The sequence below is a fragment of the Desmodus rotundus genome, chromosome 8, assembly GCF_022682495.2.
Source record: "Desmodus rotundus isolate HL8 chromosome 8, HLdesRot8A.1, whole genome shotgun sequence".
Classification (NCBI taxonomy): Eukaryota; Metazoa; Chordata; class Mammalia; order Chiroptera; family Phyllostomidae; genus Desmodus; species Desmodus rotundus.
In genome coordinates, this window is record NC_071394.1 from 37,594,552 (window position 1) to 37,620,667 (window position 26,116).

The window sequence follows — 26,116 nt, forward strand, 5'->3', positions numbered from 1 at the left end:
CAGACATTTTAACCCACTTATGCATATTTTATATATCTTATGACTATCTGTGTTGACAATTTACAACTTACTTGTTCAGTATTCCATTTGTTTGACCTTACAGTTTCAAACACACCTAAATGAGTGATTGCAATGATATTAAGGATACGCATAGACCTTGCAAATGGATTGGGAAAACTCAAAGAGCATGAGAAGCTTGCCCAGGGTTGCTCGCCTAGCCATGGCAGAGCCAGGCTTCAGACTCAAGCAGCCCGGCGCTGAGGCTCTGGCTCTCAATGGCTCTGCGAGGCAGCCTGCCCTCTTAGCTGCCTGGGTGCTTCAGGCACTGAAGTTTGCTACCCCTCAGTCTGGCTGGAAAACATCCTTCTTTGGGGCAGGTTTCTCATGGTGGTAAGCATTTGGATTAGTGTTTGCCCTCAACAAATTTCCCTTGCCTTTTTGCCTTCCCATCCTTGGCTTGCAAAGTTAATATAATGTAATAGCTGAGACGATGCACGTAGGCAGCCCAGTGCAAGTCAGGCATGTCTTCTCTGGCTGGTTAGTGCTATTACATGAAGGGTTAAAGATGAAAAGGTGAAGTATGACAAACAATCCAAGAAGCCATAAAGGAAAAGATGGGTAATTCTGACTGCATAAAAATAAGCTAATAAAACAAAAGGAAGCCGTGGCCAGTGTGGCACATTCGGCTGAAGCATCATCCCATAACCGAAGGGTTACAGTCTGATCCCTGGTCTGGGGATGGGAGGCAGCCAGTCTATGTTTTTCTCTCTCTCCCTTCCTCCCTCTCTCTAATTAAAAAATATCCTCAGGTGAGGATTAAGGAAAAAAAGGAAAAAAAAAAGAAAAAACCAAAGACTAACTGAAAACAAACAAAATAATGAAAAAGGTCAGAGTATATAGGATAGTCACAATAGTAATTTCCTTTATACAGAATCAGCTTTTACAATTTAAAAAGAAAAAGAAAAGCAACTCAGTAGAAAATTCTGCATATGCTATAAACAATTTATAGAAAGAAATCAAACAACCAATATCTTAAGGGGCTAAATCTAAGGGACTATCTTAAAGGAGTAATGGGGGGGGAAAGAGAAGATAAAAGAAAAAATATAATAAAGATTAAAAAACAGCCAATATCTTTATGAAAAGATACCCAAACTCACTCATTGTGAACAAATATAAATTTAAACAGCAGAAAATAAGGCATTTCACCCATCAGAATGGTATAAACTATTCAGTTATTAAGATAAATATGTTTACGGATATAATATACAACAAGGCGACTATAGGTAATAATACTGAAAGTTGGTATGATGGTAGATCTTAAAAGTTCTCATCACAAGAAGAAAAATTGTAACTATGTGAGATGATGGGTGTTAACTGAACATATGGTGGGGATCATTTCCCAACACATAGATATGTCAAAATCATTATGTTGTGGTCCTTACATGACATGATATGTCAGTTATATCTCAATAAAATAAGGGCAGGATGGTTAACTGGACTCAGACGGTAAGTGATAATGGTTGATTTTCTGGCATACTGGAGTTAACTTGTTTCAAAGAGGCTCATAATATTGGAGTATGTATGTTTTTGGTGAAAATAAATATCTGATTTTTATCCTTGTACCTTCCCCCCCTCGCATAATATTAAACAAAGGAATGTGAGGGAAAGGAATACAAATTAAAAACACCCATTATTGATGAGGATGGGGAAGTGAGGACCGTTGCACTTTGCAGTAGAAGCTCCTTTAAATGCAATTTGGCAGTATCTCTCAATATTTTAAGTGTATACACTGACTTAGCAATTCCACATTTAAAAATGTCCCTAAAGATATACTTACATTCACAAATGTATATCTGGATAATTATTACAGGTATTGATCATTTCATTTACCTCACAATTTTTAGATTTAAAGGTTTTCCCTGCCTTCAGTATTGGCTGCACCCAAGTAACCTCTCCAAAATGCAAATCTGAGGGTATAACACACCTTCTCAAATTCCATCAAGGGTACACTAGCATCTAATCATGATGCCTAACCTCTTACCTTGGCCTATGAAACCCCTACGTACATCACTGCCCTTACTCTCTCCTACTTCCTCCTTTATACTTTAGGTTGTAGCCCACACACATACACACTCCTTTTTCATGCTTCAGTGTCTTTGTTCATCAACCACCAGTTGGTCCACAATTTTTTTTTTTAATTCTATGGCACACATTGTTCACTGCTTACTGTATCAGTTAGGAATGCACTTGGCTGCTAATAAAAAAGACCCAACCACAGTGGCTTAAATAAATTAGGAATTTATTTTCTCATGTAAAAGAAATCCACAAGTGGTAAGATGGCTTCATAAAATTGTATCAGCGTCCAAGGTGTCTACTTGTCATTGTTCAGAACTAGGTCACAGGGTTACCCCCAGGTGTAAGGAAGGTATATCAGTCTGGGTTTGGCCAAGGTATCTGTTAGTTTAAAAAGAAAGAGGCTTGTTATAGGTCATTAGTAACTTATAGACTCATTGGGATAAAACACACTGGGGCTGAATTTATGGGGGAAAAATCCAAAGTCATTCCACAGAACTTTGGGGAGCTTTCCACAGAACTGGGCTGCCAAGGCAGCTGATACTTCTGCCCCCGTCTGGGTTTTGCCTGCCAAATGGGAAGCTCCCGGGACAGTGGCTGACTCCAGAAGTACACTGTCTTTGCTATATACATGTGAATGAAACGGATGCCTCCTGGCTTGATTCTCTCCTGAGAAAACTCAATTTAGAATTCAGAATTTTGCACCAGTGTATTTGATTGGCAGGACCCAATTCCGGAATCCTATCTGTAAGAGAGTTCTGGAATATATAAAACTGAGCTTTTCCACTTCTGAAGTACAGAATACAGACTGGAATAGCTACTGAGCGAGCCAGTCCCAGCATCTACCACAGGAGGGAGGGGAAGCAATCACACACATTGGCTCAGCACTAAGACTAGGCCCACAACACAAATTCAGGGCTTCATTATCAGGGAAGGGGGCTGGGGATGGCTATAGGGACAGCAGCAAGAGTGTCTGCCATGGTTTTAAATGACCAAGAAAGACTTTCCTGAGAAGGCAATGAGACACAAGAAGAACATTCTAGGCACAGGGAAAAGCAAGTGAGAAAAATACAGGGCTTTGAAAGAAAGTTCATGGGGACAGGGGCTGGATACTTCACATATATTGTTTCATTTACCCCTCACAAAAATCCTAGGAATAAATACTATATCATTTCCAATTTTTAAATCAAGGAGGGCCTTTAAAATCATGTTAAAGGCTTTGGTTTTAGCCAGAAATCTTCCAGTGTTGGGTATTGGGAAGCTACTGGGAAGCAGAGAGTATAGAATTCCAAACAACATAAAACACCATAAATATAATGAAAAATAAAACAGACTGGGGAAAGTTAAGTGCAATGTATGTAAGTAAAGATTAGCATCCAGAATATGTAAAGAAGTCCCATAAACCTGACATTGGTATTTTAATAGGGATTATGTGTTGAATCTATAGATTGCTTTTGGGTACTATGGACATTTTAATGATGTTAATTCTTCCTATCCACAAACAGGGTATATGCTTCCATTTATTTGTATCTTCCTCAATTTCTTTCTTCAGTGGTCTATAGTTTTCTGAGTATTTATTCCTAGCTACTTTATTTTTCTTGTTGCTATGGTAAATGGAATTTTTTTCCTAGTTCCTCTTTCTCATAGTTCATTGTTGGTATACAAAAATGACATCGATTTCTGAATATTGACTTTGTATCCCACTACTTTGCCAAATTCACTTGGAAAAAGCTTAAATGCCCATCAGTAGATGAGTGGATTAAAAAACTGTGGTACATTTACATAATGGAATACCACACAGCAGGAAGAAAGAAGGAGCTCCTACATTTTGTGACAACATGGATGGAACTGGAGAGAATTCTGCTAAGTGAAATAAGCCAGTCAAGTGAAAGACAAATACCATATGATCTCACCTATAAGAGGAACCTAATGAACAAAATAAACCAATGACCAAAATAGAACCAGAGACACAGAAACATGGAACAGACTGACACTGATCAGAAGGGAGGGGCAGGAAAACAATGCTGGAAAGAAGGGGAAGGGACTAGTCAAAGAACACAGGGATTGACTGTGGGAGCAGGGGGTGGGCTCGGTGGTGGAGGGCAGTGGGGGGAAAATTGGGACAACTGTAATAAAATAATAAAAAATAAAAATAAAAAAGAAGTCCCATAAACCAATTTTAAAATGACAAATACTCCAACAAAAAATTGGACGAATCGATGATTTAGAAAGGAAAAAAACAAATGATTAAAAACATGCAAAAAATTTTAAAAATATTTTATTTATTTATTTCTAGAGAGAGAGGAAGGGAGGGAGAAAGAGAGAAGAGAGAGAAACATCCATGTGTGGTTGCTTCTCACACACCCCCAACTGGGTACCTGGCCTGCAACCCAGGCATGTACCCTGACTGGGAATCGAACCAGTGACCCTTTAGTTTGCAGGCTGGCACTCAATCTACTGAGCCACACCAGCTGTGGCAAAAAATTTTAAGAGGTAAAGGAAACATATGTAAACTTGTATTTTCAACCTCATGGCAAATGCAGATTAAAATAGCAGTGAATATCATTTCATATTTATCAGACAGGCAAAATGTTTAAATTCTGAAAAGAGTAAGTTTTGACAAGGATGTGGTACCATCACTTGGAAAGTAGTTTGACTCTATTAAGTATGATGATGTATTTATCTTTCAGTCCTTCAACCCAGCAATTCAGCTTCTAGGGACAATGGTGTGTTATGAAAGCCAATCATTAATAATTCAAGTATTCAGGTATTTTGTGAGCTAGTTGTAAAATAGTAGCTTTAAATCAGCCCATATAATAGAGTATTTATTCCATGGAAATCTGCAAATGCCACAAATCAGGATTTAGGTTTTGGTTTTTTTTAGATACTGTTTACTAAAATACCACTGGAACATAGAGAAGCTCATGCATATGTACAAGAAGACATTGTAGAATAAACATTGAGAATCTACACTGCATTGAAGTTTAAGAGGGTGTTAAGTTCAGGCTATGATTTTTATTAAATCATCACTAAGGTTTGAATAATATTGTAATTTAACCTTAGTTTCAATTATTCAATTACTTCCACATTCTTAACTCTCTGTGTAATCATTCTTAAATATTTTTTTTAAACAGTAAGAAAGTGTATTATTTCACATAACAAGAAGCCTAGGCTGGAGTAGCTCCCTGGCTGGTTAGTTTGTTGAATATTCAGTCTCTTTAAGTTGCTTGGTTTATTCTCCTTTCTACTTCGCCATCTCTGGCAAGCTCCCCTCATTTAACAAGATGGCTTCTGCGATGCCAGGAGTTCTTTCACAGACGGTAATATCTAGGAAAAGAAGAGCTGTCTCTTTCCACAGGTGTATTTTCATCAAAGAAGAAAACTGCCCCTGAAGTCCCCTCATAGACTTCCCCTCAGGTCCCACTGGTCAGCTTGAATAATTTTAATAATATTCCTTACATTCAGATTTTGTCATAAGATTTAAGTATTTTTTTGCAAGCCTTACTCTTAACATACAAGTTAAAGTTTTAAACAGAAAAGGAAAACCCTAGCGTCTCACATCGACAATTAAAGCCACTCATTATTTTAGATCCGGGCAGAAATCATAAGTAATTTAGGTAATTTTCACTAAAATTATCTCAGTAAAGTTCATGTACTTCAAGTGTTTAAGAATCAACTTTCATTCAGATCAATGCCCTATTTTCTGACAATTTAATGTATTTTTCACAGATTTGGAACTCTAACCTTGACGAGAGCTATAAATGCTATGATTATCTTAATGTCAATATTATGTTTAAAAATAACCCTGCCTGAGGTAAAAGGATCTTACATATAAAAGTCATGCATTTATGACTAGGGCCATTTACATTTCTCTTGCATTAGTTCCATTTTGACATGCTTACTCTTGAGCACGGGAAAGCACAAGCATATGGTTATGATAGCCAACTTCCTTCCAGTTCCAACCTCATTTTCTGCTGCAAACGTCCAGAGGAAATAGGAGGTTCCCCAAGTCATTCACTAAATATGTAAAAGGACTGAGGGCCAAATGTATTAATTTACTAATGAGATTTACATGTGTGAGTACAGAGTATAGATTCTGACAGCTTATAAGAAAAAATGTCCCATATACTCTGACTCTAGATGTACTTCTATCTACAGGAAGTAAGTTTTCTAACGTAATCCTGGTTATGCTATCAAAGAATGCTATTTTTAACGTTATTTTTGATAAACTGCTATATCAGATTTAAACCATGAAGCTTTTCCCTTGACGTGGTTTCAGGTGTGTTTGCAACTGGCAGCATTAACTCAGCAACCCGGAGACCAGCAGCCCCGAGGGACGTGCTCATTGCTGGAGAATACAAACACTTTTCATAATGCCAGTCAGAGCTGAAGGGGCAAATCTTAGAATGGTCTTTTTCTTTGCAGTTGTAAGAGCAAGTGTACTACTTTAATAATTATTTTTTTCAATTCAACTTAATCATAAAATTGTATATATACAGTAGAACTCCAAACAGTGGAGAATGGTATACAATTAAAAATAAAAATTTCACATTTCTCAATGTAGGGGAAATGGAGTCAGTCAGGATCCCTCACCGGCGGATAAGCAGTATTCCCGTAGCCTTGAGAATGGGCCCGCATGCACAGAATCACGCTTTATCATACTATATCTCAGCACCCTGCTGGCTTTGTGTGCATTTATTATATAAGGGATTTGGGACTCCCCGCCGGCATGACATGCGGCGTGACACGTGGCTTGTGGGGTGCGTGGATTGCCCCTCCCTTGAATAAAGGCATGTCAGACATCCCCATGGCTCCATGAATTTTATTCCATCTGTCCAAATCCTGAGTGAACCTGTCCAGCCTTGAAAGGCTGCAAGATGCCGAGAAACCCTAAGTTTCATTCCCTAGAGGCATGCATTGTAAACAGTTTCTTTTGTAACCTCTCAAAAATATTGTACACATAAACAATCATATAAATAAATGTTCTTTTTCTTTTACCAAAAATTAGATATAACTAAATACCTTCTGCTGTACCTAGCTTTTAAATTGCAACAGATCTTGAAAAATATTCCAAATCAGCACATACAGATCTCTGATTCATTCATTCACTCATTCAACAGATATTTATTAAGTCCTAGGGGCTGTATTGAGTACTAGAAATAAAAAGGTAAACAAAATAGACAAGGTCTTTCCTTTCACAAAATGTGTAGTCCAGTGCGGGCTGCACAAGTATACACATTTCAAAACAAACAAGCTGACTACAGATGATGAAGGAAACAAAAAGGGACATGATTCGTAGTGGGCCCATGTTAGATAAGTGGGGCCAGTGTGGTCTCCCTGAAAAACTGGCATAAAAGCCGGCATCGAAAACGGCAAGAAGTCAGCCATTCAAAAATCTGGGTGAGAGTATTCCAGGCAAGAACAAAGGTCTTGTAATGTGAAAATTATTTGGCATGTTCTAAAAACTAAGAGTAGGCCAACGTGACCGCTGTGTAGTAAGAGAGGAGAAGCAAGAGATGAGGTAAGCCTTGTGAAGGTGTGGATCTTTTTTCTTTTTAAAATATCTTTTTTTTAAAGATTTTATTTATTTACTTTTACAGAGAGGGGAAAGGAAGGAGAAAGAGAGGGAGAGAAACATTGATGTGAGAAAAACACATTGATTGGTTGCCTCTCACACACAGGACCAGGGATCAAACCTGCAACCCAGGCATGTGCCCTGACAGGGAATCAAACCGGTGACCTTTTGCTTTGCAGAACAATGCCCAACCAACTGAGCCACACCGGTCAGGGCGAAATCATCTTTTATTTTATTTTTATTGTGGTAAAATGTGCATAACAAAATTGACCATCTTAAGAATATACTTCAGTAGCATTAAGTACATTCACAATACATTCACAACTATCACCACTATCCATTTCCAGAACTTTGCATAACCCCAGAGACTCTGTACCCATTAAATGATAACTCTGCATCCACTGTTCACCCCAGCCCCTGGTAACCACTCTTCCACTTTCTACCTCTGTGAATTTGCCTCCTGTATGTGGAATTATATAACATTGTTTCCATGTGGCTTGCTTCATTTATCATAATGTCTTCGAGGTTCATCTGTAATGTAGCATGTATCAAATTTTCCTTCCCTTTTGAGGCTATCGGTCCATCGTATATACATACCGCATTTTGTTTATCCATTCATCCATCTATTGACATTTGACTTATTTCTACATTTTCGTTATCGTGAATAATGCTGTTATGAACACTAGTGCACAAGTGTTTGTTTGAGTCTCTGCCTCAGTTCTCTGGGGTACATACCCTGAAATGGGATCACTGGATCATACAGTAATTCTGTGTTTAACTTTCTGAGGAGCCACCATTCTGTTTCCTACAGTGGTAGAACCATTTTACATTCTTATCAGCAGTAAGCACAGGGTTCCATTTTTCCATATCTTTGCCAACACCTGTTATTCTGGTGTTGATTCTTTATAATAGTTATTGTAATGGGTGTGAAGTGATATCTCATTGTAGTTTTGATTTAAATGTCCTTAATAACTAGTTATATTGAACACTTTTTCATGTGCTTTTTGGTCCTTTGTAGATCTTCTTTGGAGAAATGTCTATTCACGTCCTTTGTCCAGTTTTGAACTGTTCTGTTGAGTTGTAGGAGATCTTCATCTATTCTGGATATTAATCCCTTATGAGATATATACTTTTCAAATATTTTCTCCCACTCCATGGATTATCTATTCATTCTCTTGACAGTGTCTTGATATTCAAAAGCTTTTAATTTTGGAGAAGCCCAATTTATTTTTTCTTGGGTGCCTGTGCTCTTGGTGTCCTAGCCAGTAAATCCTTGCCAAATCCAATGTGATAAAGATATTCTCCTATGTTTTCTTCTAAGAGTTTTATAGTTTTAGGTCTTTGATCTATTTTGAGTTGATTCTTGTATATAATGTATGGTAAGAGACCAACTTTATTCTTTTGCATGTGGGTATCCAGTTTTCCCAACACTACTTGTTGAAAATACTGTCCTTTCCCCATTGAATGGTCTTGGCTCCCTTATCAAAAGTCAACCATATATGCAAATGAATATATTTTAAATAAAATGGGAAGTTACTAACATTTTTAATACAGGTTACCAGGCAACACTGAGTTTCTACATTGACTTTCTTAAGTCCCTTTAAAGGTGATAAACTTGAAGGGAAAGGGAATTCTAAATTCCAAAAATCCCTTTACTAATAAGAGCAAAGCCTAAAGGAGTAAACATTAAATTTTGTATAGAAAAAGCAATCTCCAGAAACGGAACTAAAGTAAGTTCCCATTACAGAGGAAAAAGAAATACAGAGTCTTCAACAGAAAAGACAGACAAAAAAGAAGAAAATGAAAAGTCAAAAATCAGGTCTATGGTTATTACCTGGGCCCACCTTCAGCATTGAAGATGATGAGCTAGGAAAACTACAAGTGTGGAGTTTGGAGGTAAGTTGTAAATTTGAGTAACATCAATATATGCTTTCATCAAAAGAAGTAGGAATGGATACTGGACAGCCAAACTTAACAAATAAACAGTAGAAAGAAACTGGAACCTGTTTGTGTGCTGCTGAAGTTGCCAAAAGAGATTGATGAGCCAAAAGAGAGAAGATACCTGAAGGAACCACTCTTGGAGCAGGAGACAAGGTCAGCACCAAGAGTCTTTGACAGGAGGAGGCATACTGTGGCCAGCAACAGGAGGACAGAAGGAGAAAGTGTGTGCCAACGCCCAGAGGGGTGCAGGTTCCATGGTGAGTTCCCATGTGGTTGCTGCCATTTTCTCAATTGAGAGGACAGAATGTGCCAGTTACCAGTTCGCTGTCTTTCCTCTCTAGATCTACTCCTCGTGACCTGCTCTGTGATGAGGGAGCTGAACAGTATAAACGTTTCTCCCTTGCCAAGGACACAGTGTTAAGGATTGTCAGTAGAAGGTGCTGAAGGGAGATGGCAAGAGGAAGGAGCTTCTCTTTCTGCTTGGGGATTTCTCCTCTCAACAGGCTCCAGCAGTTCACTGTGCCCAGCCTCACATAGCAACCCAGGGGCAGCTTACTTTATCATGCAGTGAGTCACCAAGGCTGGAGGGGCCACTGCCAAATCTGTTCCTTGCTAGCTCTGCCTCAGCTTGGAGGGAGTGGCAGCTGCCTATATCTGCTACTTCAATATTATATTCTTTACAGTTTTATTTCTCTTAATAGATAATCCCTTGTTATAATTAATAATTATTGATATTAAAGTTTTCCTGTTTAAATTACCATGTGATTTCTGTCTCTTAAGGAATCCCGACTGATATAAGTTATCAGCTAAGAATGAGGGGAAAGGGGAGGTTTGAGGAGAGAGAGATGGGCTGAAACAGTCTGGAAGAGGGGGGTACATACATTTACCAGGTCAGAGTAGGATTTCCATCCCATGTTATGGAGGTATTATAATTAATTTTACCAATTTCTGGACATTTATGTTGTTTAAAATACACACTGTGGATGTCCACTCTTCTAATCTGTTTACCTATTTCCTATGCTTTTGAAAACATTTATCTTTTCTTCCTTCCTTCCATCCTTCCTTCCTTCTTTTCTCTCCCCCTCCCTCTTTTTCTTTAATTGTTGTGGCTGCTGACTCCCTGAAAAGACCAACAAAATAATATGTTGATAAAGCAAAGCCAAGTTTATTGCTTATCACAAATACTTGTAATGAAAGGAAGGAGAGTGGAAGTAAGGGATACCACTGCCTTGACAGTCTTAATAGCATCTTGGAATGGGGAGGGCAAAGGCAGGATATTTATGAGGTTTTTAAGGGCCTGGTTTAGGATGAGTCTTTCAATGTTGAGGGGGCTTACTCGATTTGGGCAAAATTCATGTCATGGTCCACCAAGACATAGCTAGTGAAGAATTCAAAATGAGTCTTGGATAGAAATGACCATTTGATGAGCCTAGTTGAGTGATCTATCTATCCCTGAAAAGAACATATTTATTCTCTTGAGGGATAATTAAGTAGGTCTATGGGGACAAAAAAAAAAGGATTTTCCATAAGTTTGAGTTAGATAAAGTTTCTTAGACATAACACTAAAAATCAAATCCATAAAGAAAAAAATTGACAAAATGAATTTCATCAAAATGAAGAACCATCTCTTTGAATGTCACTGTTAAAAGAATGAAAACAAGATATAGACTGGGAGAAAATATTTGCAAATGCTACCTGATAAAGCACTTGTATCCTAAATATGTAAAGAACCCTCAAAACTCAATTATAAGAAAACAAACACTCCATTTTTTAAGTGGGCAAAACATTTAATAGACATTTCCTCAAAGAAAATATTCAGATAACAAATAAGCATGTAAAAGGACGCTTTTATTCTTTAGAGAAAGGCAAATTAAAAGCACTATGAAATACCACCACACACCTATTTGACCGTCTAAAATACAGAGACCGACCATACCAAATGCTGGCAAGAATGTGAAACCACTGGAACACTCAAGTGCTGCTGATGGCAATGTAAAATGGAGTAACCACTTTGGAAAACAGTGTGGCAGTTTCTTACAAAGTTAAACATACACCTACCATGCCATTCCATTTCTGGGTGTTTACCAAGAGAATTAAAAGCATATGTTCATACAAAGACTTTATGCATGAATATTTATAGCACCTTTATTTGTTAACAGTCAAACACTGGAAACAATCCAAATGCCCATCAATGGAGCAAAGGAGATACATTGCAGAATATCCATATATGGAAATGTTCTACTCAGCAGTAAAAAGGAATTAATTGTTGTTACACACAACAGCATGAATGAATCTCAAAATAATTATGCCGAGTGAAAGAAGCCAGACAAAAAAATCAGAATTAATTTTCACACCCTCCCCCTCTACACCTTTGGTAATGGTGGCTCCCACAGCTGCCCACCCAGTTGTAGGCAAAGGCCTGGCGGAGGTGGCTGCCCAAGTTGCAAAACTAGGTTTAGAAGTAATATTCACCCTGGAATCTATGATGGCAGGCTGAGGCCCAAGACACTCCTTGACAGAAGAAACAGTGCCCACTTGGGCCCCAATTCCAATCGCCTGTAAAGTGTTCAGCAAAAATTTACATGGAGGGGAATCCTTTGGTAAAGGGAGTACAGTCACAATTTGTATTGCTAGGTTTAGTTTTTCATACCATGTTTCTTTGAGGCAAATTTACTTTGTAATGGTTTTTACAGGAGAAGTGAAGTGTCTTTTACTCATGCAATTGTTTAATTACACGCTTGTATGTGTATTCTTTCTGGCAACAAGATCATCATCAGTCTGTCTTCTCCAGCACTAAGCCCACTGTTTTGCAGTCAGGGCTCAACATACACAATAACTGAGAGAAACAAGAGTAATACAGGCATACCTCAGAGATATTGCAGGTTGGGTTCCAGACTACCGGCAATAAAGCCAGTTGCAATCCTTTTGCTGGTGGAGGGTCTTGCTTTCAATTTGTAAAACGTGCAACATCTGCGGCCTGCAATAAAGCTAGTATACCTATAAAACACAAAGCAGGAAAATCGATAGCAAATTACATGTTCATAAACAAAGGAGTTGACTACTTGATCAGTGTTTTTTAACGACCTGTTACTATTATAAATAAAAATAGTGAGAGTAGCTATTGCTATAATATAGGGAAAATACAAGAGCTTCCTTTTTTTCTGGTAACTGGTTCGTCTATGTGTGTGTGAAGGGGTGGATGCACATACTCTAAATTGGGATGTCGAAAACCACCAGTTCCAAGCAAACATAAAGCACTAGGAAACGGGAGCCCCGTTTTAGGGCATTGTCTGCTCGCTTGGATACAAAACTGGCAGTTAATTATTTACATACTCAGTGTATGAGCCCGAGATGAGGTGATCAGGAGCCTTGAAAGCCTCTAGGGTAGTTTCCAAAGCCCTCTCAACCTGACTTGAGGTGTGTGCGACATGCCACCTAAAGCCAGCGAGCAGAAGACTGTCGACACGTCACCCGCAACGTCCCCTCGCTCTCAGCCCCGGGGCGGCGCCAGCCCGGAAGGGGCAGGGCTACCCCAGTGCCTAGGAGGCTCCGTCGGCTGCGAACTTTCTTTTCCGCCTGGCAGTGGACGGTGTCATGTGGGCCTCGCGTGTCTTCTGGGATCGGCGGCAGCGCCCGCGGACCCGTCGCCACACTTTTCCAGGTGGGAGCCTCCGAGTCTCCGCGATCTTAGTTCCTTCTTTTTTTCTGCTGGGAACCTGAGTCTGTGCGGGAGCCTTTGCCCACCTCGGGGCCCTCCACCCTTTGGGTCCCGCGCCTGGGGCCTCGGAGGTCTCTCTCCCTTGGCCTTGTCCCTCCGCTGCCCTCTTGCCCAGTCGCTGCCCTCAAGCTGCCCTCACGCCCAGTTGACGCGGCCACGAGCTTTCCTCCACGCCATCTGCTCGGTCTGTCGCATTTTGTGAGTAACCACTTCCGAGTCTTAACTGACCCTTTTCTTAGTCAACGCGGGTTTCTGCTGATCTCAGCTCAGCGACTAAGGGCCAGCCTTTGTGATCCAGTTGGATCCGAAGCGACGGGAATGGTGCGATTGGTGTCTTTTGTCCCGTCTGTTCGCCTGGCCTTCTCCGGCGCTTGTGTCCCGGAGCCTTTTTGTTTGTACCCCTGGTAAAGCTTTGTGGGCGGCCTGGTCCGGTCCCTTATGGTCTTTTGACCCAGTGGAGCTACTTGTCGGGGTTTTGTTCTGGGTCTTTTTTTTTTCTTTTTTTTTTAAGAAAGGGAGGGAGATAGGGAGAGAAACATCTAGAGGATGGGTTGCCTCTCGCTCGTCCCCAGGGGGGGCCTGACGGGGATTTATGTACCGCGTATAGAAGGCCCTTAGGCCGTAAATGACTGCTGTACCTTTAGAGGCTTGAGTTAGGGAAAGATGTCTATTTCTGCAACATAATACAGAAGAAACTGGGCAACAGCTGGGAGACAGGAAGATTGTATTGCCTATTCAAAAACAAGTTGTAAGTGAATATTTCATGTGGTTCATTTTTTCCTCCCCTGGGTTGTTTCATCCAGAGCACTCTCACAGGGCAAATGTGATGGCTTAAAGTAGCTTATAATTGGTGTTAGAGATCATCCTTATTGAGACATAGGGGCTTGAACCCTATTTTCATGGCTAAGTTTTGGAATTTTAAAAAATTTTTACAAACTAAATGTTTGATGAAAATACTGAGAATGCACTTAAACCCTGCAGCATAATAAATACATGACAGACAGCCCACCAAGCCATTTAAGAACTGAAATTTGACCAATACAATAGTATCTATTTGCTTTCTATCCCATTCCCCTTGCCTTCCATCCTCTGTATTTTGTGTCCAGTTTCGTGGTGTTTTGAGGGGGAGTAGGATGGGTAGCAGTGTCACACATAGATCTGTAACCCTAAACATTTTTTCCTGTTTTAGGCTTTATGCAAATGGGACTGCATGCAGTTGTCGGTAGTTCCCATGAAATCATATTGAACTGAAATTTTCCTAGTTCTAATATTTCATAACTGGTCTGTGTTCCTAATACTGATTATGTGAAATATTTCAGCATTTCAAAACTTGAAAATGATAAATTATTTTGCAGGGCGAACATTTGATGTGCTTTCATAAATCATTTCCAATAGTTGTCTGGTTCAATGATTTATCCTTCTCTAGGATAAGATCTGTGGCCCTGGCCATGCCCTTTGCCGTACCTGAGTGTGTTTTCAGGCAACTTGGGCTTAATTCTACAGGATTATGTCCAATAATGATGCCAACAAAATTTATCTCTGCTCAAACTGTACTAGATTTGCCATTGTAAACTGTCAGTTGGAGGTTTGCACACCTGATTTTATATATCTAACCTTTAACCTGGCTTATGTTTCATCCTTGTCAAGCTTTGAGATAGAAAAGGGATGGCTAGGTACTCATTAGGACCATCCTATCTTAAAAGTCAACATTGCCACAATAAAGAACATAAATATATTCACCATTTCGCCCTACCCATGCTAATTAACCCACTTCCAGCTTGGAAAGATCATGTGTGGAATTATTAGGGCCTAGTCAGTCAAAAGGACTAACACATTCTCAAATCATTGTACAATAGAAATTAAATTTTAGATTTTATCAGTTTTGACTACCAAAAAGATAGAATTAAGCAGCAAGCATGTTCTTGTGTTCCATTAAAGATATATTAAACAACAAATAGAAAATTACTCTACTACATGGCTCAATTTCCAGATGCAACAGAGCTTACCTATGAGCTGAAGATGAGTGATGGTTGTCAGAATGAAAGTTTTCCAAAAACTTACTGCCGAGGATGACTAAACCCTTAGGATATACAGCTGCTTGTAACAAGGTACCAAAGGTTAATGTTAAATTGTTTGTTTTAATATATTTATGGTGTTGTTCCTAAAGAATACATTTTTGACATAGAAAGGTTTAGTAACTGGCACAATGATGACTTAAAATTACTTTTTGCCGTTTACCCAGCTGAGGGTTTCTTTGAAGAAATAATTTTAAGACTGAGATGCCAGTAATCTATATTGAGATCATGTGAATTCAACTATAATGCATTTTTTTTTAACTAAAATCAGTGAAATGTTCTTTCAACATATAGGTACCCACAGATGAATGAATGTTCCGAGTTCTTAGGCTGTGGTATATAAGCATTCTTCATTGCCTCAGGTAAGTAATTATGATTTATCAAGCATCTATTGATAATTCAAAAGGGCTGGGGCCACTTCCTGTTAGTTGCATTTGTGTTTGAGTACAGAATGATTTTCACTGTTGGTTTCTGGTTCCCCGCAAGGTGTAGCATGCAACATTTTGGAGGGAAAAACAAAGCATTGGTCAAGAAAACATGAATTGAAGCAAATGATGAAAATAAATATTTTATTTAACATTGGTCACCTTATAATAAATTATATAGAAAATACATGTTTGAATACTTTTAATTACTGGGTAATAAAATCTGTTTTCTTTAAAACATCAAATTTTTAAACAACTCCATTATCATATTCACTAGTCAGACTCATTTTTAAATTTAGGGATAGTATGTTGTGGATAGTGATTTTCCTTAGGTGGTTGGCAGCTGGGGAGATATTTCTAGGACCTCCATCTAGTTCTTATACCCTTTCTTGCCTTGGGGGATTTCTGCATAGGCCCTAATTACTGCATACTAGATCTATGTGGGCCTCCCTTCAGAACCTGTTATACCTGAAATACAGTACAGTTATCCTCACTTATCCATGGTTTCAGTTACCCCCAGTCCAAAAATAAATGGAAAAAATCCAGAATTAATTCCTAAGTTTTAAGTTGCACATGGTTCTCAGTTATGTGAATCATTCTTTTATCTAGTGTATCCACATTGTACATTGCCTCCCTGTTATTTAGTAGCTGTCTTACAGCATAAGTATTTGTTCAGAATCCTTATAGCATATTACAGTATAATTTTATTAAATCTCTTATTGTGCCTAATTTATAAATTAAGCTTTATCAAAGGTATATATAGTGTAGGAAAAAAGTATGCTACTCTTCATGTTTTCAGGTAACCACTTGGGAGTTTGGAATATGACCCTTGGGTAAGGGGGAGGACAACTGTAGGTTTCATCTGTGACCTACAAATTTTGTTAATTTGCTTTTTGCCCTTGTGAGCAAAAAGTAATCACAGTCTTAGTACAAGTAATTACTATAGTAAGGAAAATAATGAAGGATAGTCCAGCCGGTCCAGGACTTGAGAATTTATAAAGGTTCTAAAACTGAACTGAATTCTACCTGGGTAAAGATTTAACTAAATCTTGTTTTTCCCCTGCTAAGTCCCATAATAATTTGTTTTTAATTGGGGATATAATTTCAATATGGAAAGGCAAAAAATGTCTAATGCAACATCTTAATCACTGCATCAGAGATAACATTTGAAAAGCATTTCCCCGCCAGTTATTGCCACAAAATAAGGTCTTAAATACAGAGTTTGACTGTGTACTTTTTAAAACAACTACTTTCTGAAAACTGGCATCTGTGAATGTTAAATATTGTCAAATGACTAGGAAATAGTGAATGATTTGTCAAAGTCCTTTAGGGTGAGAACTGTCTACCTTATGGTTAAGTTCCTAAAGAATTAATGCATGGTTGTTTCTTGGTTAAATAAGATGGCAAACTTGTGATAACTTTTTCATTTAGTGAGTAAAATTAAAGTTGAGAAATAAAAGGATTTGGGGATTTTACAAGTTGATTTTCTCATGGTGTCCCTACTTTTCAGAGCAAGTATCCTCCCTCCAGTGAGATTAAAAGAGCCAATTAAAATAATTCGTATGTACCCTCATTTAAAGTTGTTGCCATCTTGTGACAATTGGAGGGAACTACATAAAAGTTACTTTTTTTTTTTTTCCTCCTTTTTCTTTTTACCATTGCTTAACTTGGAATGTTGAAATAGTGAATGACCTGCCCTGGCTGGTATGGCTCAGTGGATTGAGTTCCGGCCTGCAAACTAAAGGGTCACGGTTTGATTCCCAGTCAGGCACATGCCTGGGTTGCAGGCGAGGTCTCCAGTAGGGGGGGTATGTGAGAGGCGACCACAAATTGGTGTTTCCCTCTCTCCTTCCTTTCCCTTCTGTCTAAAAATAAATAAAATCTATTTTTTTAAAAAAAGTGAATGACTGGTTTTTCAATCTATCGCCCACTGGTATACTGGACTAGCCAAGGTTTTGTTTTGTTTTTTTCATAGAATTCTCCTAAGTTTTAAATTTCTGCTCTTGGCTTTGACATTTGAATTAGTGTTTATTAACAATTAATTTAAAGAAACTATATTTTTAAGGAGGCATTCTAATGTACTCCTATACACAGTATTAGCTGAAGCATTACTTCAAAATCATACTTTTTCCACAGCTGAAGTAGAAATGAAAATTTTTCTCAGATTGCCTATTCATCACTAGCAAAGAAAGCTGTCCCAGGTCCATATGTGGCAATAAACTGTAGGAGCTGTTGTTGGCACTGAGCCAGATAGACGTCCCTTTGTTCTAAATATTCTTCATTATATAGTTCAAACGGAAATACTGCATTTGGAGCAACACAAAATACAGTAGCCCCTAAGTGAAGAAGGAAAAAAAAAATGTAAAAAATACTTACAATGCTAAATAAGAAATCACATTTTCAACAAAATAGTGAAAGTTTTAAAATTAAGTTCTGACCTACTTAAGTTTCAGTAATCATGATTTAAATCTGACCTCTTTTTTATATATGAGACCCAATGAACAGTTTCAGTAAATATATACATTGGTACCAGGGCCAGTAGAAGACAAGTTGATGTTTTAAAGTTTAGAAACTAGAAATTTGCTTTATACTGAAATAGTCATTACAGTTTTGAATCTGACTGGTGATGTAAGGAGATGGAAAAAGTAGATGGGTGTTGGAAGGTAGGGAAACACTAATCCTTATTTGATAAACGTTATGTTGATGGAGGATAAAGACATTATACATTTCACAGTTATTAGAAACTATTGACATAAAGACAGATATACAAACCTATGCAGTAGAATAAGAGCCTGGAAGTAAGTTCAAATACATAGTTAAATGATTTTTGGCAAGGGTTCCAAGACCATTAGGGAAAGGACAGGCATTTCAACAAGTGATGCTGGAAAAATGATGTCCACATGCAAAAGAATGAAGTTGGTCCCTTTCCTTAAATTGTATGCAAAAATTAACTCAATAGATCCAATATCTAAATGTAAGAACTAAAACTAAAACCCTTAGGGGAAAAAAAAAACATTGGGGAAATGCTTCATGACATTTGACTCAGCAGTGATTTCTAGGACGTAACACCAAAAGCACAGGCAACAAAAGAAAAGCAAGAAAGTAGACCACATCAAAATTAAAAATTTGTGTGCATCAAAAGATACAATCAATAGTGAAAAAGCAACACTTTTCACTTGACATTTTTCCAAAGAAGATACACAAATGGCCAACAAAGATGTTCAGCATCACTACTCAGAAAAATGTAAATCAAGCCACAATGATATAACTGCCTCACCCATAAGAATGACTACTACCAAAAACTAAAGAAATTAGAACCCTTGTACACTGTTGGGAATACAAAATGGTACAACCCTTATGGAAAACAAGTATGGAAAATACTTGTTTATGGAAAATAAGTATGGCAGTTTTTCAAAAAAAAATACCCCAAAACAATTGCCATATGATAACAGCAATTTCCTAGGTGTACATCCAAAAGAATTGAAAGCAAGGTCTCAAAGAGATACTGTACACCTAAGTTCACGGCAGCATTCACAGTAGCCAAAGGTGGAAAACAACCTTAGTGTCCATTGATGGATAAATAAAATGTCACATATATGCATATATATGGATATTACTGAGTCTTAAACAGGAAGAAAGTTCTAATGCATGGTACAACATGGATGAACCTTGAAGACAGTAAGTGAAGTTAGGCAAATATGTAACTCCATTTATATGAGGTACCTAGAGAAGCCAAATTCATAGAGAGGGGCTGGAGGAAGGAGAGAATGGGAAGTTACTATTTAACAGGTACATGATGTTAGTTTGAGAAAATGAAAAGGCAGTGGAGATGGTTGCTGGCAACAGTGTAAGTATACTTAACATCACTGAACTGTACATTTAAAAATGGTTAAGATGGTAAATTTTGTATATGAGGGCCCCCCCCCAAAAAAGAAACCCGTAATTATCTTCTAGAGGGTGGGCTTTGCCCACTAGGAGAGTGTTCTAGGAGCCCATCTGTATCCTTGCACTAGCTGGTGTTGGAAGAAGCTGCGTTGGGCTTCAGTTACCCTTTTTTGAAGACAGCGCATTTGCCCATTTCGTGACGGGTGATTTGTGAGCACATCTGCCCCCACTTCACAGAGTGTTCAGTGTTTGACCAAAAATGGCATGATCCTTGTGCTCCACCCTCCCTATTAACCCCATCTCACTCCAAGTGACTTTTTCTTTCCCCAGATGAAAAAAGTCCCCAAAGGGAAACTTTTTGCTGATGTGGAAGAGGTGAAACAAACAGCAGCAGCACTAAGAGGCACCAAAATTGATGAGTTTAAAACCATTTTGAGCAGTGGAAAAAACATTTCAATAGGTGTGTTGCATCAAATGGAGAGTACTTTGAAGGTGACTGAAGTTTAAACATGTAAGAATAAATACACAATTGTTTATAAATTCCGTTTTTTGAGGGTACCCCTTTGTAATGTATATTTCATCACAATAAAAATAAAACTTTTGACTCTTGCTGTAGGAGTTAAGCTCTTAAATTCTGTTTCATTGACTGATTCATTGAATGAGTAAATGTGCCTGGCCAGGGGTACACTGCTAGCCAAGCTGACGGTGCCTACCTTCCTAGAGCTGTCTGTCACCAGTAAACACTTAGAGCCGCAGACTTTGGAGACTGCTCCCTTTACTGCTTTACTTTACCTGAAACCTGCTGTCCTGGAGAACACTCTTTACTTGGTGGCTCTCTAAAGGTGAAGCTGCTTATTCCCAAACACCCTGCATATCTTAGTATCTATAAGACAGAGGGGGTGCCTAACTTCCTACCCCTTTGTCACTTCCAGACCTTTCTTGCCCATGCTTTCCTCTTGATAAAAATCTTTAATGCCCAATGCCACCTGGGCTTTATCAACCCTTCACCTTCCACAGTCAAGTCAGCAGCTCTTGGCTCACAATTTTCCTGTTTCCCAATTCCTGCCATTCAGGGATTTCCATATGAATGACCCATTTAACTCCTAGCCTCCCTATGTCTTAACCATTTTACATCTACCTCCACCACACATTCTCAGGGTCACAGGAAACTGATATGACCAGAAACTTACTTTAAAGTCATGAGTTCAAATGTCCTGCTTCCCTACACTACCTCCTATGCTTGTATCTCAGAGACCTCCATCTGCTTCCTTCAATTCACTCTTAACCAATCTGAGTCCCTCCCTTGCCATGGTCCCCATTCCCTTGCCCCTCTACAATACTCTTGTCACACTGACCTATCAAAACCTCAACTCTGCATGAACCAAACAATTCATTTTGTGTCTACATTCAGGCTGCTAGGCAGAAAATGTAATTGGCACTTCTGGGTTCAATTTAAATGAATCACAGAAACCTCAAATGTACTGCCTGACAACCCTGCTGAGTTTCTCAAGCACACCTGCTCTTTTGTCTCCCACAATGACTATTACAGTCCATTCTTCTCTCCTAATACCTTTTGTTTTTAGCTGATGACCTAGTATAGACTATATCACAAAATCTACAGACATACCTGATACTGCACCCATTGTCTTCCCTGCTGTAAAATTAACTCTTCTATCACAGGCCAATACTTCACGTGTGCTCTGGATCCCATCCCCTCTTACCTTTTTAAGGGCATCACTCCTTTGATCTTCCCCTCTCATTAGTATCATTAGTAGTATTAGTTTACTCTCTATTGGACATTGTAATATCTATCATCTTTCTTTAAAAAGACCCCATCCTGGACCACACATCCTTTTCCAGAAAATACCCTATTTCTTTCCTCATCTTCATAGTCAAACGTCTCAAAGTTGTCTGTGTATGCTATTTTCCTATCTTCACTTCCTACCCCACTCAAATCCCCACTCCATTGAATTAGCTCTGATCATGGCCACCTACAACCTCCAGACTGCCAAATCTAGTCATACTTAATCTCTTAGCACATGATACAGTTGACCACCCTGCTCCCTTCTTGAAACTCCTTTCTTGGCTTCTGTAATACCATGCTTGGTTTTCTTTCTACATTATACGTGCTGTTTCTCAGTTTCCTTTGTTAGTTCTATCTTCTCAAGCCCATATCTAAATACTGGAATCTTCAAGGGTAGTCATGGAGTTCTCTGTGGTCTCTAGGTGATTTCACCCATTCCACGGCTTTGACTACCATCTCTGCTAATGATTTCTAAATTATATTTCTAGGTTAGAATTCTCTTCTAAACTCCATATTCTTATATCTGTCTATTAATATTTCTGTACAATGTCTCAAACATAATTTGATTTTTCTCCCAATCTTGTACTCTTTCTTGGTCTTGATAAATGGCACCATGATCCACTTAGGTTCTCAAGCAGAAACCTGGTAGTTTTCCTAATTATTACATCTCTCTGCTGCCTCAACTCCTAAATACGGTTCTTGAGCACAATCTATTGGTTTTTGCATCCAAGAAAAATACCTTAGTATGGATGATTTTCCTGCTGTTTAAAGTAACATTTAAGGAGCTCTTAACATTGTTTTGCTTAAGACTTAATCAATATACCTAGCTTAAATTTATCATAAAAACAAAAAGTGATTAAAGGGAAAAAAATCTTCACCTAGTTTTATTTCTCTCAACAAAGGTTTTCTTAGATGCTTTTAAAAAGTCTTGACAAGGTAGTTACCAAGTGAAAATAACCATATACTACTACAGGAGTACTTACAATACTATAGACTTTAAATTCAAAAACACACATTTTTGTCTTACTGAAATCTAGCTGTGTCTTAGATGTCTTTGATGGCATGTCTTAGTAAAATTGGCAGCATTTTTTTCTTTATGGCATATAAAATAATGTCTTAGATTTTAACAATTATGTTTTAAATGTATATTAAGAGAAGAATTAAAAAAAGAAGCAAATTAAAAATAAAAATATACCCTTGGCTGGTGTGGTGCAGTGGGTTGAGTGCCAGCCTGCAAACCAGAGGATCGCAGGTTAGATTCCCAGTCAGGGTACATGCCTAGGTTGCAGGCCAGGTCCCTGGTAGAAGGCACTCAAGAGGCAACCACACACTGATGTGTCTCTCCCTCTCTCCCTCCTTTCCCCTTACTCTAAAAATAATAACATTTTTTAAATAAAAATATTCTTCCTGTTGTTTAGAATTGGTTGAGAACCAGGTTTTTCTCTTTTGGTAAATAAAACTAATTCAGGATGATAATTTACCTTTTCTAGGGGTTACTATTTATCTCCCTAAGCAAGAAGGAATAAAGCAAATGCATATACAAATTGACATATAATTTAGAGATTCACAAACCCCTAGAACTCTCAGGTGTCCATAGATCCTAGGTTAGGAATGCTTGATTTAGATAATCATAGAACAAAGTTCTAATATTTTAGAGGATATTTGCAAAAAGTTATTATCATATAAATTGAATGTAAAGCAAATTTAAACACTAAACATATACACACAGAAAAGTCAGTGTTAAAACATCCTTTTAAGTCCCAGCATTGGAACTCAAATTTGGTTTGAAGCAAGGTTTATCTCATCAAAATTAATGTCTCATCTAGTCAAGAAAGAATTAATTTTCTTTCCTCTTACATTAACAGTTCTTATTATGGTTTTTATTAGCAAAACCATAAGCTCCATCCATTTTAAATAATTAAATGCTGTAGTCATAGTATTATAATTAGCTATTCAGACAAGGTTGGTGATGCAAGATGATCGCATTTTCTTTGGCTGTGTGCCTAATTCCACTGTTGGGGACTGAGTGCATGACTATTAGAGGTTACACGTTATTTTAAAAGGAAGATAAATTTAAAATCATTTGATGTGTAGTGTTAAGTACATTTTTTCTAGGATTATTCAATGCAATGTTCAAGTACAGAAACAATCATGTACAATATGGAACTTAATATCAGAAAATGATACTGCCTATAAGCAATTAGTAAATGTTTAAATTAAAACAGGCCAAATAAAGTACCTACAAATAAACCTAACCAAGGAGGTAAAAGACCTGTACTCAGAAAACTACACAAGACTGAAGAAAGAAATTAAGGAAGACACAAACAAATGGAAGCATGTACCATGCTCATGGATTGGGAGAATTAACATCATCAAAATGGCCATATTACCCAAAGCACTTTATAGATTCAATGCAATCCCTATTAGAGTACCCATGACATATTTCACAGATATAGAACAAACATTGCAGAAATTTTTATGGAACCATAAACGACCCCGAATAGCTGCAGCAATTTTGAGAAAGAAGAACAAAGCAGGAGGGATCACAATACCTGATATCAAACTGTATTACAAGGCCACTGTCATCAAAACAGCCTGGTACTGGCATAAAAACAGGCACATAGACCAATGGAACAGAACAGAGAGCCCAGAAATAAACTCAAGTCTTTACGGTCAATTAATATTTGACAAAGGAGGCAGGAGCATAAAATGGAGCAAAAACAGCCTCTTGAACAGTTGGTGTTGGGAGATCTGGACAGCTACGTGCAAAAAAATGAAACTCGATCACCAACTTACGCCATACACAAAAATAAACTCAAGATGGATAAAAGACTTAAATATAAGTCGTAACACCATAAAAGTCCTAGAGGAAAACATTGGCAGGAAAATCTCAGACATTCCACACAGCAACATCCTCACAGACATGTCCCCTAAAGCAAGGGACATAAAGGAAAGAATAAACAAATGGGACCTCATCAAAATAAAAAGTTTCTGCAAGGCTAAAGAAAACAGCACCAAATTACAAAGAGAACCAACAATATGGGAAAACATATTTGCCAATGATACCTCAGACAAGGGCCTGATCTCCAAAATATATAAAGAACTCACATAACTCCACTCCAGGAAGACAAACAACCCAATTAAAAAATGGGCAAAGGACTTGAACAGACACTTCTCCAAGGAAGACATACAGAGGGCCCAGAGACATATGAAAAGATGCTCAGCATCACTTGCCATCAGAGAGATGCAAATTAAAACCACAATGAGGTACCATCTCACACCAGTCAGAGTGGCCAACATAAACAAATCCACAAACGAATGTTGGAGAGGATGCAGAGAAAAGGGAACCCTAGTGCACTGTTGGTGGGAATGCAGACTGGTGAGGCCACTGTGGAAAACAGTATGGAATTTCCTCAGAAAACTAAAAATGGAACTGTCTTTTGACCCAGCAATTCTGCTGCTGGCATTACACCCTAAGAACACTGAAACACCAATCCAAAAGAACCTGTGCACCCCAATGTTCATAGCAGCACAATTTACAATAGCCAAGTACTGGAAGCAACCTAAGTGCCCATCAGCAAACGAGTGGATCCAAAAACTATGGTATATTTACACAATGGAATTCCATGTAGCAGAGAGAAAGAAGGAGCTTATACCCTTTGCAACAGCATGGATGGAACTGGAGAGCATTATGCTAAGTGAAATTAGTCAGGCGATGAGGGACAAATACCATATGATCTCACCTTTAACTGGAACATAATCAACAAAAGAAAAAAGCAAACAAAATATAACCAGAGACACTGAAGTTAAGAACAATCTAACAATAGCCAGGGGGGAGTGGGGAGGGGACAGTGGGAAGAGGGGATTACAGGAACTACTATAAAGGACACATGGACAATATCAAGGGGGAGGGTGGAGGTGGGGGAGGGAGGGGGGGTTCAGCTGGGGTGAGGTGGAGGGATGGGGAGAAAAGACACACAACTGTAATTGAATAACAATACAAAATTAAAATTTAAAAAAAAGACAACATGCAAAAATAAATTAATTAATTAATTAAATAAATTAAAACAGGACTTACCTGATAGAAATTTATTATTCTTTAAAATAATATTTAAAATATACAATACATATAACAGTTTAACAGTAAAGATATTTAATATAATTATTTGTAGTCAATAATTTTAAAGATTACCATATTTCAATGTGAGAGATGTTTCAAATAATAAGGCTGCAATTAATACATCTTCTTTAAGCACTTTATTTCTTAAATTCAGTCGAGCATGGGCTTCAGATAGAGAAACTCTAAAAAAGAAAATTGATACAAATTAAAATATGTTGATAGTGTAAAGATAATATATATTTTGGCAGGAATAAACCAAGACATGTGACCATAAGCAACACCTTAAGGATCAGCATATTATTTCTTTTGAAAAAATATTGAATTTATTTTCAAAGCATTTTTCTCACCAAGTTGAACAGACTTTCCAGAATAAGCAAGTATTTTGACTTCTTATCAAAGAGTTGTTTTCCACCCTGGCTTATCTTTATTATTTTATACACTATCTCCCCAAATTCCGTTTGGATAAATACAGAGTTAGGAAAATTAACCTAACTAAATAT

At 38.0% G+C, this 26,116-nt stretch overlaps 1 protein-coding gene, 2 long non-coding RNA genes and 1 other non-coding gene across 5 annotated transcripts in view; 2 read left to right on the plus strand and 2 right to left on the minus strand.

The window, feature by feature from the left end:
- Window positions 1-2,277: 2,277 nt before the first annotated feature.
- LOC112315541 (uncharacterized) lies at window positions 2,278-13,052 on the minus strand. Its single transcript, XR_002975907.3, has 3 exons — window positions 12,923-13,052; window positions 12,456-12,586; window positions 2,278-2,454 (listed from the first exon to the last, which is right to left on the minus strand). It is a non-coding gene; the product is annotated as an uncharacterized lncRNA (long non-coding RNA).
- Window positions 13,053-13,095: 43 nt separating this feature from the next.
- Window positions 13,096-20,301, plus strand: LOC112315499 (uncharacterized). 2 transcript variants are annotated; one of them, XR_006652857.3, is made up of 4 exons: window positions 13,096-13,250; window positions 15,298-15,424; window positions 15,677-15,744; window positions 20,023-20,301. It is a non-coding gene; the product is annotated as an uncharacterized lncRNA (long non-coding RNA). The 2 variants fall into 2 exon arrangements; XR_002975902.3 differs by having other exon boundaries at window positions 13,097-13,250; window positions 15,298-15,415.
- Window positions 15,505-15,594, plus strand: LOC112315820 (small nucleolar RNA SNORD87). Its single transcript, XR_002975956.1, has one exon. It is a non-coding gene; the product is annotated as a small nucleolar RNA SNORD87 (small nucleolar RNA).
- MCMDC2 (minichromosome maintenance domain containing 2) overlaps window positions 17,380-26,116 on the minus strand; it is a 31,974-nt gene continuing 23,237 nt past the window's right edge. The window contains exons 13-14 of the mRNA XM_024572228.3: window positions 25,689-25,798; window positions 17,380-18,143 (exon numbers count right to left, since the gene is read on the minus strand). Coding sequence (XP_024427996.2) covers window positions 17,977-18,143; window positions 25,689-25,798 — 277 coding nt within the window. The 3' untranslated portion in view covers window positions 17,380-17,976. The remainder of the gene's footprint in view (window positions 18,144-25,688; window positions 25,799-26,116) is intronic.